Source organism: Molothrus ater, chromosome 1 (genome assembly GCF_012460135.2).
Source record: "Molothrus ater isolate BHLD 08-10-18 breed brown headed cowbird chromosome 1, BPBGC_Mater_1.1, whole genome shotgun sequence".
In the NCBI taxonomy this organism is placed as follows: domain Eukaryota; kingdom Metazoa; phylum Chordata; class Aves; order Passeriformes; family Icteridae; genus Molothrus; species Molothrus ater.
Window position 1 is genome coordinate 118,670,533 of NC_050478.2, and position 14,328 is coordinate 118,684,860.

At 37.6% G+C, this 14,328-nt stretch overlaps 1 protein-coding gene across 2 annotated transcripts in view; it reads left to right on the plus strand.

The window, feature by feature from the left end:
* The window catches only part of SGK3 (serum/glucocorticoid regulated kinase family member 3), a 55,610-nt gene that overhangs the window by 29,653 nt on the left and 11,629 nt on the right, over nt 1-14,328 (plus strand). For both annotated transcript variants that reach the window (XM_036397017.2, XM_036397025.2), the window contains exons 3-5: nt 4,534-4,617; nt 6,512-6,584; nt 9,389-9,464. In XM_036397017.2, coding sequence (XP_036252910.1) covers nt 4,534-4,617; nt 6,512-6,584; nt 9,389-9,464 — 233 coding nt within the window. The remainder of the gene's footprint in view (nt 1-4,533; nt 4,618-6,511; nt 6,585-9,388; nt 9,465-14,328) is intronic.

Genomic DNA, 14,328 nt, shown 5'->3' on the forward strand with positions numbered 1-14,328 from the left:
CAAAATAGCTGCATTTGCTTGTGTAAAATATTTAAGACTCCAAGTACAGGGAGAATATTCTAGTACCATTTTTGGCATTCTACATGATTTTTCATGAGACATTTATTTTATAAAGGGATAAAGTGTGAATTTGGTTCTCTGTGGGGGTTTGTTTTTTGTTTTAACATCCATTCTTTCACAGATATCCATTATACTATTGTAATTTTTTTGTGTAAAATGAAAAAAAAATATAAACCATCAAATTTTTTCACAACCTTTTTTTCTGTCTTCCTTCCTGTTTCTGATTCTAATGCTTATGAGTTTTTTCCTATCCTGTTCCCATTTCCTTGTCGTTTCTCTCCCTCTTCCTTTCTTTACCTTCTAGTTTGGCTTTCTGGTTGTGAAGTCTTCCTATTGTGTGGGACATTCTTTGCATTGCATAGTGAAAAATATAGTGTGGTATGGATTTTTGTTTGTCTTCTATATTACCCTAAATGACAAGATCAAAATACTTCCTTTAGAAGGCTCAAACTGTTTCGTTGCTCTTGTGCAACTTCCTCTAAGATTTTTTTTTTCATTGAGTGAGTTAGTCACTCTTCAGATGAGGAATGCAAACACTGTGGAAACAATATGGAGTTGCTGTCTGAAGAATACCACAAAGCAACATTTTACTAGGAGTTATGTTGTCTCCTTTTCCTCTTCACCTCCCTTTTTTGGAGAAGAGCAGTGCTCTTTGATTCTACAAGTGTATCAAGATGTAGCTTGGGGAAGGAGTGTGCCAGTAAAGGGAACTTTAAAAAGAGAACTTTACTAATTCATTAAACCTCTGCATTCATGTGAAACTCAGGTGAGCAGAAAAGCCTTTGTAAAAGTCTAAACTTGAGCAGAGCAGTTCTGTTGTTGCCTCAGTGCTGGCAGTTCTGCAGTTAAAATTTGCCAGTGTGGTACATAGAGTACATACTAATGTTGTGGTGTCCAGGTCATTTTACCTGAAGGTCTGTGAGACAGCCTGGGCAGTGTAAAGGCACTTTCTTGGGGAGTGCCCTTGAGAAAGCAGTATGAAATACCAGAAATGGGGGGCAGAGAGAGGAGGGGGGAAGGAATCCAGCCTAGATTACATTGTGCAGAGGTCCTGCTGTCTTCTGCTTTCTGTGCCAGGGAGTAATTAGCAGCTTGACAAGAAGTGCTTTCACAACCAAGCTTTCAAATATTATCACATATATTTTAGGATTTGGTAACAGAAGTGAGGGTCATACTAAACTTCATGGTAGAAACTGTGAATTCCAGCATGTGTCAGTACTGTTACTGTTTCCCCTGTTCTGTAGCTGTGTTTAATGATGGGATCCCATCAGTACTTTGACAGGGAGTGAGAAAGGGGTACAGGGGGAAGCAGCTCTTAGCAAATTTGTAGGTATAGCTGCCTTTTGATGGCCACACTAGTGCCATTTCTGTAAGGAGCAGTAAGAAGGGTTTTCACTTGGAGTGAGAAGAAAGGTCAGAGTCATAAAGGCTAGGAAAGATTTCAGATGTCTGCATAGTCTTCACCTTACCATTGCTCACAGTGTTTCACTGCTGCTTCTGAGACTCTTCTAGAATCTAACTGGTCTGAACAGAAACTGATTTTCAGCTCAAACCTTTCAATGCCTCACTTAATGCTGGCATGGAAACAAGACAAGTATGTGCAACTTAGCTTTTGCTAGCTCTACTTTTTCCCCTCACACTTACTCTGATAAAGGATTTTTAAAAACAATGATGTCTCTGAGCAGGCATCATTCTGATAATTAAATGAGCTTTTCAATTTTGTCTCTGGAAGTGAACTTCTCATACCTCCTGAGCATTTTCATGATCTTTTATTGAATATTTGATTTGATTTTGTTAAATACTGTATACTTTTGATATATTTACTACTAATATTTTTTTTCTCTTTTTTCAAATGATTACATGTTTGCATTTTTTGGGCTCTGGCAGGGAACCTTTTTTGTTCCCATTTAATGCATGGCAACCAGCCTCTGTATAAATCCACACTAGTTTGCCATCCCTCATTTTTCAGAAGATTCAGCATTCACTTTCTCCATAAAAGGAGTAAAGTATTTCCTTGTTTTGGACCATATCTAGCCTATATTAATTGCTTTCTGTCCTTGCTGCATATTAGGTCATTCTTTAGCCTGTTTTGACAAATAGCTTTGTTTTGGGTTTCTCAATTTTTTCCCTATGCTGTTTGATGTCTGAGGCTTAATTTTCTCTTCTGACCTGTTCTCATCTCCCTTTACACCCAGATCATATACAGGCTTATTAAAAAATCTCTTTCAAGGATGCTGTTTGTCTGATTAAATCTGAAAACTTTGTCTCAGACCTGTGATGTGTAATATTAGTCCCCAGCCCTTGTGGAAATTGGGAGGTTTTTTGTTTGTTTTTTTTTTTTTTTTATTTGTTGACAGTAAATAGTTTCCTTACTTTCTCAATGATTGCTCTGTCAAAATTGGAAAACAGCCTACCTTTTTTTTTCCTTTGTTTAATAAAAATCAAGCATTTAATCCAGGAGCAAGAGCTACCACAAACAGTTGAAGGCTTTTAATTTCAGTGACTTCTTTTGTAAAGAAATTCTACTGCATCCAGAAATAGCTGGATCCTGTCCTGTCTGTATCTAGGAAGACATTTTATGCTGATGTTTTCAAGAATTCTGTTTATTTTTCTTCCTTTTTATTTTTCTCAAAATTCTGTGGTTTTTACCCACATACTATGAGTTGTGATGCATCATGTCTATGTTTAAGGAGTTTTCTAAGACCAAATTTGGATTAGGAATAATTAGACTTGAAAAGATTATTATCTAAGTAAGTCTACATTCCTCCCCCCACCTTTCTAGAAATAAGCATTGCAGATCTCTCTAATCATTGCATAGGTGTAGCTGAGAGTAGTAAGACAGCCCTGACATGCCATGGTTTTAGTTTTATCCAGATTCTTAGTGGATATTGTGTGTTTTCTTACCACTCAGTGTGCCCATAACTGTTGGACTTGAAGCTGTTCCTTGGTTAAGGTGTGCAAGAGCTTTGTTGTGTGAACTGGATGACCTCATACAGGTTTTTCTATGCTCTCTTGTGTAAAAAATGTTGATTGTGTCATTGTTCTGCAGCTACTCTGAGAACAAAACTGTTTAAATTTAGCAGTTGCCAAAGAGGTGGATATCATCTCGTAGGCTGAATTCTGCTTGCCTGTGCACTCTGCTCTCTGTGCTTCTGCCCAGCTACCTTGGCCCTCTGCTCATGTGTGTTGGCATTGATGTGCTGTGCAGTCATAGGGAGCAGAGGTATTTTGTGTTAGAACATTGCTTGCAGGATTTGATTGCTGTGGAAGAGACCCAGTTCACGAGGGACAGTGCTCAAGTTTTGCAGCTGAAGCTTTTGCTGCCTACAGCGTAGGGAGGCTCTAGAGGGAGAGTGGGTTGGTTTTATGCTAACACTTGTTTAGCAGTATGAGGCAAAGTGGGTTTTCTTAGAAAGTCTCATCAGCATTCTGCTGGATGCTTCCATTCAGCTTCCTGTGTTCCCCAGGGCCAGGAACTGAGAACAGCTTATGTGAGCAGTTAGCACAGCCTGACTGCAGCCCTCAGGCTGAGGAACCGATGATGGTGACTGCCACTCCACTGTGGGAGTTAGAGAGGGAGCCAAGGTGCTGTTGCAGGGCAGAATGGAGACTGGGGCATTGGTCCAGTAGTCTGCTTTGGGAATTAGCAGCGCTCTGCACTCATTTCCTTGCTGTGCCCATCCTCCTCCCTGAAGGAATAGCTGAGCTCCTTCTGGAAGTACAAGAAAGTAGAGAAGTGAAGACAGCTAATTGCCTGAGAGACAGGAGAAGCCTGCTGGACACACAGCTGCCAGCCAGGTTCATCAATCCAGGGACTGACAATCTGTCTAGTTACTGAAGTCCTCTGTGATGTGGCTTTTGAAAGACCTGAAGTGTGCAGTGGGTTCCAGCTATACCTCCCTTCATCCCAGTGCTGTGTATTATGTTAAATAGGCTGTATTTCAGCCACAGCACTACTTCTTCCTCCCTGAACAACTGTGCCATCAGCCAGTATTCTTCTGTATTCAAGGTGTTCAAATGAATAGTTATCTTCATACCTTCCATATATACTTTCTCTTTAGGTTTTGGTGAAGGCAGTCTTCGGTATTTTTAAATGTTTGCTTCTTTAGCATTCGTCTTTATTATGAATTATTGAGTTGTTAACAGATTTCATATTAAATTTTAATAGACTGATCTGATGGTCAGGTGCTCTTTTTGGATATTAACTGATTTATGAAACTCCACTAAATCAATTTTGGTGTTACTTTTCACTTACCTGGTGTTCAAAAAATTTTCTACAAAGTACCAGATTCTTTTAGTTGTTCTTTTAATCATTTCTGTTGAGGTCTGTGTGACTTAGCTATAAGAAATACATGTTTGATAAGTGCATTTACAGAATAAATTTAACAACCTGCCCTTACTTTCACCACGAGATTAAACCTGAGAAGTTTTATTAAGCTTTGTGGCCGTAACACTGTCTCCTTGTTCCTACAGGTTTACAAAGTGTTGGTCTCTGTTGGCAGAAATGAGTGGTTTGTCTTTCGACGGTATGCAGAGTTTGATAAACTCTACAACACGGTAAGCAAAAAGCAAGCTATGAAATCATGCCAGAATAGCAGAGTAACGCTTGCAGTGTTATGGTTTGAGTTAATCCTCTCTTGAGGAGTTTGAGTCAACATTTAATAACCATAGGAGTCTAATTAAAGATGATGGAGTGGGTTTTTTAAACTTCGGTTTGTTTGAATTTCAGACTCAAAATCCACTTATTTGTCACGTTTTTTATAGTTCCTTGGCATCATAGCTTAATGAAACTTCCAGCTTGGTTGTTGTCAAAACATATAAAATGCGCTTTTGTTCATGATAAAAAACCCTGCAAAACATCTAGATAGATACGTTCCTCCTAAGCAAGTGTTTTTCTTTGAAGTACTGAAAGCAATGAACAAATCCTTGTTTCTTAATAGAAATTTGGTAGTCTGTCATTGATGGCAGTTCATACCTGCAGTTTCATAGCAGGTATGATTTTTTGCACAAAAAAATGTGGTCAGTGTTCCTAAAAAATAGTCCCCTTCAGCAACTAAGTATGGATTTCTTGGGTTTGTTGCTAGAAGAGGGTTTTGCTGTTTTTACGTAGTGGGCAAGTGGGGTAAATACCTGTTTAGATGTGAGTATGAGTTATGTGTGCTGTGTCCATACTTTCCTCCAGTTCTTTGTGTTTAGAGACCATAATTTTTGCTTTAACAAAAGAGGAAATAATTCCCCTCTGATTCCCATACTAAAATATTACCAGCTGCTTATTTGCGCCTTCCCTTTCCCTGTCTCTCTGGGAAGTAGTCAGTCCTTCTCTCTTCTGCCTCCCTGGGCATGGATTTGCATGGGGCAGTGGTCTTCAAACACCGGCTGTGAGCTTGGAAATGTTTGAGCTGAAATGCCCCTGGATTCCCTGTGCTGTTCTTTGCCTGCATGTAGCAGGGATAAACCTGTAAGGATGTGAAAACAGAAAATCCTCCTTTCAGAGGGAATGTTGGTGATCCTGTTCCTTTGCCATGTTCTCTTGCCTTTAGAATTGGCCTTGTTCTGCTGAAATTTGTTCAGCCCTGGTCTCTCTAACGTGGGCAGAGGTGAGGTCCTGGGGAAGCATAACCAGGAGGACATTTCCAGTTTCTGTTCAGAAATTTGTACAATATATACACCAAAAAGAACTTGTGCTGCTAACTGAAAGGAATACTGGTGTTGCTAAGGGAAGAATTGCCAGCTATTGTATTAGAAAACTACTCTCTTAAAAAAGATGAGAGTAAGATTGCTCTTCTGGGGCACTTGAAGGTGAAGTGAATGTAGTCGAGGCTTGATTAGTGCCAGGTTTGGGTTTTTTTTAATACATAATTCACTGTTGTTGTGTATGATCTTCTGGTCAGTTTATCAAGTGTAATAATAATTGAATTATCAAGTGCAGGATCCTAAAATAGACTGTTTATCTGCTTGTAATTTTGATGTAGGGGTAGACCACCTGTGATTTCTAAAGCTTAAAGAATGTAATTTGGACAAAACCCAGATGGCTGTATCCCCTTTATCCCATCGTAAACCTCATGCATAGAGCCCTGTGCAAGCAAGCAAATAAGAGAAAAACAAACCCAAAAGAGATAAAGAATTGATGGAGGAAGGAAGAAAAACAACACTGAAATTTGGTTTTATAACGTGGGGCAAATAATTTTGCACTGTTGCTCTATTAGTCTGTAAAATGAAGATGAAATGGCCTTTGAATTTAAAAGGGTATATCTATTGCAAACAAACTGAGTACAGATTGTTCTGGATATGTTTTCTTCCCCCTTGTGTACAAGCAGAGGAAATGGCATAGTGGAGCAGAATTACTAATAATCAGGTGTTCAAACTGTTCATCAGAAAACAAACAAAATGCAATTATTTCTAGGTACTTTAATATCTAAGCACAATCCAATTTTATGTGTTTTGTTTTCAGCTAAAGAAGCAATTTCCCACCATGAACCTGAAGATTCCAGCTAAAAGAATATTTGGAGATAATTTTGATCCTGGTATGTCATCATCTTGTTATTCATTTTGTCAGTTTCTTTATATGAAAATTGATCTATTCCAGCCTACAAGAAGCTGTCTTAGATGAGTTTTGCAGCAGTCCTCAAAACAGTGACTAAAGCAAAGTTTAGTCATGCTTCAGTCAAGAGCAGGAACTAGCGTGGGTAGGTGTTTTACCTTGTGATAGTGAACGAAGCATTGCTTGGTCGCCCAGTGCCTCTCTTGCACTGAAGGCTATAGCTCCTCCCAGCCCTCCCATATTCAGGATTCTCATTCTGAACTGTCACATGTGACCTCTCTCCTATAAAAGCAAAAGCCAAACCCCAGACTCTTCCTTAGAATTATGCATAGTCCATTTTAAACTTTCTTTGTGTTACACGCCTCACAGCCATCTCTGAAAAATGAAAGAACTCAAGGATTTATCTTTGAGACTTTTGACCTCTCTGGATCTGAATGTGCTTCCTTGTACAGCTCAGGTGAAAACTAACTTCTTCTATAAGTGGAACAACAACAGGAAGCTTGTCTGATATGAACATGTTGTGCACGAGATACCAGTGATAGGTGGCCATTTAGCTTGCTCTGTACACAGTGAAATACTAATAAAAGTCACTTGAAAATTCCCTTGAAGTAACCTGGGTGGCACCATGGATGAATTAATAAAAAGGCAAATGGGAAGGCCAGGCCATTGCTCTGTGTGTTTGTACTATTCATTCAAGCCGTTTTCACTTCAGGCTTTTCCCTTTGGACCCCTCCCAGCCTCCCTGGCTTGCTGATGTGGTCAGACTGTAGTTTCATCTCCTCCTGCACCTGTTTCAATTGTTCATTTTCTCCTTTGCTGAGGAACAAATTGATCCAAAGCGGTTGAACTCTTAGGATGTGTATGTTTGGGTTTTTTAAAGTTCTGACAAACAAACCTAGTTTTTGGCAGTTGCAGTTAATCATCTGGATCCTGATGTGAAATACTGTTCTATTTTTTATTAGAATAATCAAATACAAGTATCCAAGCTCTGATGTTCTCTTCTGATAAAGATGTAAATGATTGCCAAAAGTTCTACATGTATTTTGTCTACAGGGACAAAATACATGTAGAAATTTTTGTTTAGTTCTGGTTCCTTTTCTCTGACCTTGGGATTCTCAGAGCTGGCTGAAGACCAGAGAATGCCATGCAGTCTGGTTTGCACAGGCAAATATGCAGGTGGATTTCTTGGAGCCAAATTTAGGAAACTGAAGTTTTAAAGGGGGAAAAAAACCTCAACTAGAACTTTATTAAAATTATATATGTAAAACAAAGCCCTCAAACTTGTTTTAAATTTCCGTGAACTACGCTGAAATCCTTGAAGCATGAGAAACCAAACAGTTCTCAAGATGTTTCTTGCTGGGAGGCAGGGTGGAGATGGAGCCATGATGCTTATGTAAATAATTCTTTTTCTTAACACTGATTTATTGAAGCTTTGATGTAATGTTTCTGCTGGCTCCTGAAACAAGCTACATATTTTACAAATATTGAAAAGGTATTTTACTTCAGTAATCCATCCGTGGGTATGCAGCATTGTACTATTGCATTGAAATGCAGCAGAGTGAGACCTTTAAATCCTTTTACCCAAAACTACCCAAAATACTGTCATTTAAATGGTCATTTAAATGCTCCAATTTTATTGGCACTTAGGTTATTTTAAAATTAATCTTGTTTTAACTTGAAAGAAATGGAACAGAAACCAGTCAGAATATAGAACCTGAAAATTTCAGATGTTACAGGTGTTTTTTCTTCACCAGCATGGATAGCTCTGTAGGCTTAGAGTGACTGATGACACTGTACATCTGCCACACTGAAACTGCTGATGTTGTTCACTCCCATAATATCTGTATGCAAATTTACCTTTCTGTTAGATGTCAGTAATTTGGGATTATTAAATACCCTAGGAAGGGTTCAGGGATTATATCCCTGAAAAATATGGAGATTTTTCTTAATATTTTAAGTACAGCTGTTAATTAAAACCTAATTTTAATTTAAAATTTTAATAATTGTCAGTAAGCTGGATATCACAGTCATTGAAATGCCTTAAAAGTTAGTGCTCGAGTTAAATATTCTTTTTTCCATACAAATTTTCATTGATATGAGTGAATGAAAGATAGGATTATTCCATTTTACACTTTATTTTATGTTAAAACTCAATTTCTATTCCAAATCCTTTGTGTGTCTTTCCATGTTACTACAGAATAGTTACATGTCTTAAGCTTTAGACAAGGGAAGGGATTCTGAGGATTATCTTTTTTTAATGTTGGAGATGATGTCCAAAATCTAAAGGAAAGTATTTTATTTTGTTATCTTCGATGGCTTTATCTGAGTGCCTGCTGGCAGGATGAATTGTGCAATTTTCCCCCTGCCATACATGTATTATGGAAATATGCTGCTTGGTGGGACTGTTCATGTAAAAACTTGACTTGTGTAACTGATGGCAGGTTTTGCCTGTGGCTTCTTGGGGTTTTTATTTCTGTGGAATCAGGTGCTGAAGGGCTGTGCAGCTTTCACTGCAGTTACACATTGTTCTAGGGTGGCACTTCTAATCCACCTGGCTTTCAACATTTTTAACTAGCGTTACAGAGACTCTGAAATTTATTCTCTCAGCTCAGTTCAATGTTTAAAGCTTGCAGTTTTCATACGTAGAACCAGTCTTGTTCTAAATTAGTCATGGGCCAGTCTCCTTTTAACTGCTGTTTTAAATCCTAAAAAACCTGAATAAGAAAATAAGCTGACTGATGATTCTAATAAGCTGACTGATGATTCTAACAAATCTGTTTTTTTCAGATTTTATTAAACAGAGAAGAGCAGGACTGAATGAATTCATTCAAAATTTAGTTAGACAGCCAGAGCTATGCAACCAGTAAGTAGTTTCATTTCTGTTTTATAAGGGCTGTTGACAAGACATGAGATGAAAAGATATGTTAAATACAAAATTGCAAATTAGTATTTAACCAGAAAATATATTTTACCTATTCAGAGCTCTTCAATATAAAAAAAATAACTTTATATGGCCATCCATTCAGGAAAAATCTACAGACTGAAGAGTATAAAAGTGTTTTTGCTTTCTGAAAACCAACCTACAAATCAATTTGTAGGCAATTAACTGATCTTAATTCCAGGGGTGGAGATTCCACTGTAAACTATTGCTGTGCTGGGCAGGTGTTTGTTTTGCCAGCGGCTGTACTGTTTGAGGGCCCTGCTGTCACTTGCTGCTGTGTTGCTGGCAGTCAGTCACTGCCTGCATCCCTTTTTTAAGAGCAGTTCATGTTTAAAGCACGGCAACCAAGTGCCTTAGTTGGCTTGCTGAGATGGTTTGGCACAACCAAGCTGAGCTGCCTAAAGGAGATGATGGATAAGCTTGTACCTAAACTCTTCCCAGCAGGATAAGCTTGTACTTAAACTCTTCTCAGCAGAGGAACTGCAGGTGTGTTCATCACTACCAGTGGTGAATGGGAGGTGCTGTTAGGACAGAGTCAGCTCCAGTTAAATCTGGAGAGCAGCACTTTGTGCATGAACTCACTGCAGGGCAAACAGGCACCTTCTTTCAGTCCAAAGCTGTAATCAGTTTCAGCTAAATCCATGCAGCTTTCTACGTTGCTTGAACTGGTGAGTGAAATGATAAAGCTCTATGCTTAGCTTTAGTGTTGAGTAAATGTCTTTAATAAATGTGCTTTGTTGAATTAGCCTATTTGTACAGCCTGTGAAATTGCCCATTTCCCACAGGAAAAAAGTAACTCTAACAGAATATCACTGCAGTTTGCAGCATGCAGTCAGATTTTCTTTCTTCACAATAAATGAACTATTTAATGTCCTATCAACCTGAAATATGCACTTCCTTTCCTTTCTAGAAAAATAAAAATAGGAGCATTTTATATATACTTCCTTTGATTAGTGAAAAAAAAAATTAGTAACAAAGTCTTTACGGAAGGATACCAGAGCAAACACTATCAGGTTTTTGTTCATGGTACTTATTCTTGGGGAAATAAGAAAAATTACTTTAATATATCAAATTACTGAAAATCGATCTATTTTGTTTCATTGGGAAAGGATACTGGTTTATTTAGGCCAGTCTCCTCCTCTGGCTCTCAATATATCCAATGACCAAATATTTTTGTTTCAAAACATACAATATTTGTTCTCCAGAGGTAAAATGATGCTTTTTTTTTGTTATGGACAGCATAAAATGGTGTGCTTAAAAAAAAAAAAGTCATCAAACCTCAAATCCACCTGCCTTCCTAAAATTTTGTGAGCTTTTAAAATTGTTTGATGCTTTAATGTGACTGTAGAAGAACCAATGTTCTTTAATATGTCACCTGATCCATTAAACTGACTTAAACCAGGGTTAAGACATAGACCTGATAGTGTTTGGTGCTGATGAGAGTGTGTTGAATAATAAGCTTATTAAACAGAGTTCTACAATAAAAACAATAAATAGAGACCAAAGTTTGTCTTTTACTATTCTCCTCTACCCCACCGTTAAAGAAATACTGAATTAAGCAGGAGAAAAAGCTGTACACAGCTTTTAATCCACAGTTCAGTGCAAAAGCATTTAATTTTGTAGTAATTTTTGTGTTGTTTCTCTTTTAATCACTGCAAGGTGATTGTTTTTCTGAAGTTAGCTTTTACTTTTTGCAGTGTTGCATTGCAACAAATCATATGAACAATTATGTAATCTGTCACCTTTTCTGTTGTGCCAGTGAATTTGGACTAAGTTGTTATAGAAGAAATACCAAATCTTTGATCTTGGTGCTTGGAATTTTTTATAAAATCTGATGGAAGCTACTCAAGGGATATGTGGTGACTGAGTCTTCACAGATAGTCCATCCTTGCTTTCTTAGTTTTGCTTTAATGTGCTAATTAGATTTGAAACTAGGTCAAAATCTTACGTAAAGTTAGTGATGTGCAAAGAAGACTTAGTGGGTTGTGCATCCTCACAGAACCATTAGGAAATCCACCTTCCATGGCATCTTTTAAGTATTAAAACCAATGTCAGAATGTCACATATTTTAAGTCTTGCTTAGGAGAATTGTTTCACTAAAAGCTTAAGGATGATTTGGTATGTTCTCACTCCTAATGATGGGAAGGCACCTGAACATCTGAAGTGAGAAGCACAAATGTCAGATTCAGTGTGTCCAAGATGGCAATATTTACATTATTCTTTGAAACATGCAGCACTATGTTCTTATTTTCCATCGGTGGATTTTTTTTTCTTGGGTCTGACACATTTCTTGAATATTGTATCAAAGCCAGACCTTTTTGCTCAATAAAAAATCCAAGAAAAGCCCAAGGTATATTGGAGTGCTTAGAGAGAGACCCTGTGACAGTTTTTCCTGCAGTCACTGCCAGGTGGAATATAGGGTGAGATCACTGGCTTAGTCCAAATTGGGAATTAAGTGGATGAGCTTCAAGCTGCATTTCCTCAAACTTACTGTGATAGTCAGCTTGCTCTCACAGGTGGAATGCAGGTGTTCCAAGAAAAGGTAGGGATAGAAAGGGCAGAAAGGTTAGAGGTCTGACAATGTGTCCCCCTTGCTGATTGCTGTCCTTAATAGGAGCTGAGAGTTTGTTCCTAGTGAGCACTGGGAGCCTCCCTAAAACACTGCACAGCTCCTGCAAGTGGGCTGCTCGCCCCCTCAAATGTAGGCCTTCACTGAAGTATTAATGCATTTAATTGCTGTCTATCAGAACATGTCCAAAGAAAACCTGTTTGAAAAACTGTATAATAGCGGATGCATTAAAGATGTAATGCAGTTATTTTTAAATAGTCCAAAGTAGCTCCTTAATGAGAATGAGAACATTTGCATAACACTTGAAGAACTCAAGGATGACAATGCTCTGCAACCTGTGGGGAAATGAGTTATCAGTTCTGTAAGTGAGAAGCGGGGTCTGAATGTGTTCCTTAGAAGAAAATCAGTCACAGTTTTTCTCTGATTTCAAAATCTGATGAATATAAAAGTAAATGTGAAACCCCTGAATTGTAGAATCTTTCAGTCCATGCTGGAGAAAGCAAACCTTGCACTATATTATTGTCCTCTTTTAAAGTGTTGCTGTGCTTTATTGTATTAGGGCTTTTTGAACCTTGCTTTCTGAAAGAAAGATAAAAGTGGTTTACTTTTTAAGAAAATGTGGTAAGAAGAGGGAGGAGTTGGACACTGTTACTTAAATAAAGTGTGTCTTAAATGTTAAGTTTCTGTCAGTGGCTATTAATTTTACCATTTTGCTTCAAAATTTGTGTGACCTTTTGGGTTTGTTCATATTTCTGTGTGCATCCAGAATTTTTGTGTGGTATTATATTGTTTTTGCAAGAAAACTAATGCAGAATTACTATTACATAAGCAATAGTATTAAGCAGAGCTTGACATTCTTTTGTGTGTTTGAGAGATAATCCACAAAATAAAATTATTCAGTCAATCATAAAAATCCAGACAAAACCAACTTTTGCTGGAAGTATATGTACAATGTATACTGAGTATCCCTTTTGAAGTGGTTTTGTCAACCTTTTTGATTTCATAGGTGAGGTTATTTTAGAAATAGTTTCCCTGTATTCTTAATACATTGAGTTAATCTGTGTGAGTTAATAGCATAAAAGTCGTATCAATCTGTATAGCATTTTGCATAACATGCTGCGATCTTGCCTAAGAAATTGGTACATAATTTTTTTTTATTTTTAATCAGTAGTTCTTTGCAGTGCTTTTAGAATTGCAAATGTGAACACTGTAACATCAGTTACAATTCTGGCTGTTGTGGAGTTTTGGGATACCCTACAACTGTACAGCAGCCTTTTCCTGTGAATTGGTATTTTTATCTTTTTCCTGTTGTGGATTCAGTCATGAACAAAGTTACTATAGTAACTATTTGGATGTATGACAACATGCTCTATTTAATCAGCCACTTGACCAGAATAATTAATACTGAAAGGTAATAAAGGTCTGTTTCTGTTTTTCTGTCTAGTGAAAAGCATTAACCATAACTTTTTATTCTTGATTTTATGATATCCAAATGTTCTGAAACTTAAATTGTTGCATCATGACCCAGTATTACTACAGTGTTCAAACCACTGTGATTTTTGTCTTCCTGGCCTCAGGATACAAGACAGATGCTGAAATAGATCAGAATTTGGAGTTCATATAAAATGGAAAGTATTAAACTGAAATAATTATGAGAAATTATGTGAACAGTCTTGTTGCTGTGCTTTAAACCTGAAAGGCTGAAGGTAACTGAAACATATTTCAAATAGGACTTAGGAATACAGAATGTAGGTGATGAAAACTGGGAGCCTCAGATAGCCTAGGATACGAGGTAGGTTCAGTAGTGCTGACAGGAAATTACAGGAGCTGGAGAAGTGTCAGAAACAGCTCATCTCTTACTTCTGATCCTCACTGATCAGAGATGTGGAGGGTCAATGGATTGAAAATAGGGAGTACATTTGTTTCTTACTTAAAATTACCCTATTTTATATATTCTAGGGACAGATTAAAAGAGCAGCTCCATAGTAAGCTAGTGCTTTTTTTGTACTGAATGGCTTATGTGGAGTTTCCTGTCAGTGACTGCCCTGAGTCCTTCTCAAACAACTTTGTCTCTGAAATGCAGGAAAGATTTATTCCTTGATAAGAAGGTTGCCTTTTAGTGAACTGAAGGAACTTGAAAGATTCAAATGATCTCTTGAAGTGGTTTATACAGGATATACACAATACCCATCCTTTAGGAATTAATTTTTCCTCAGT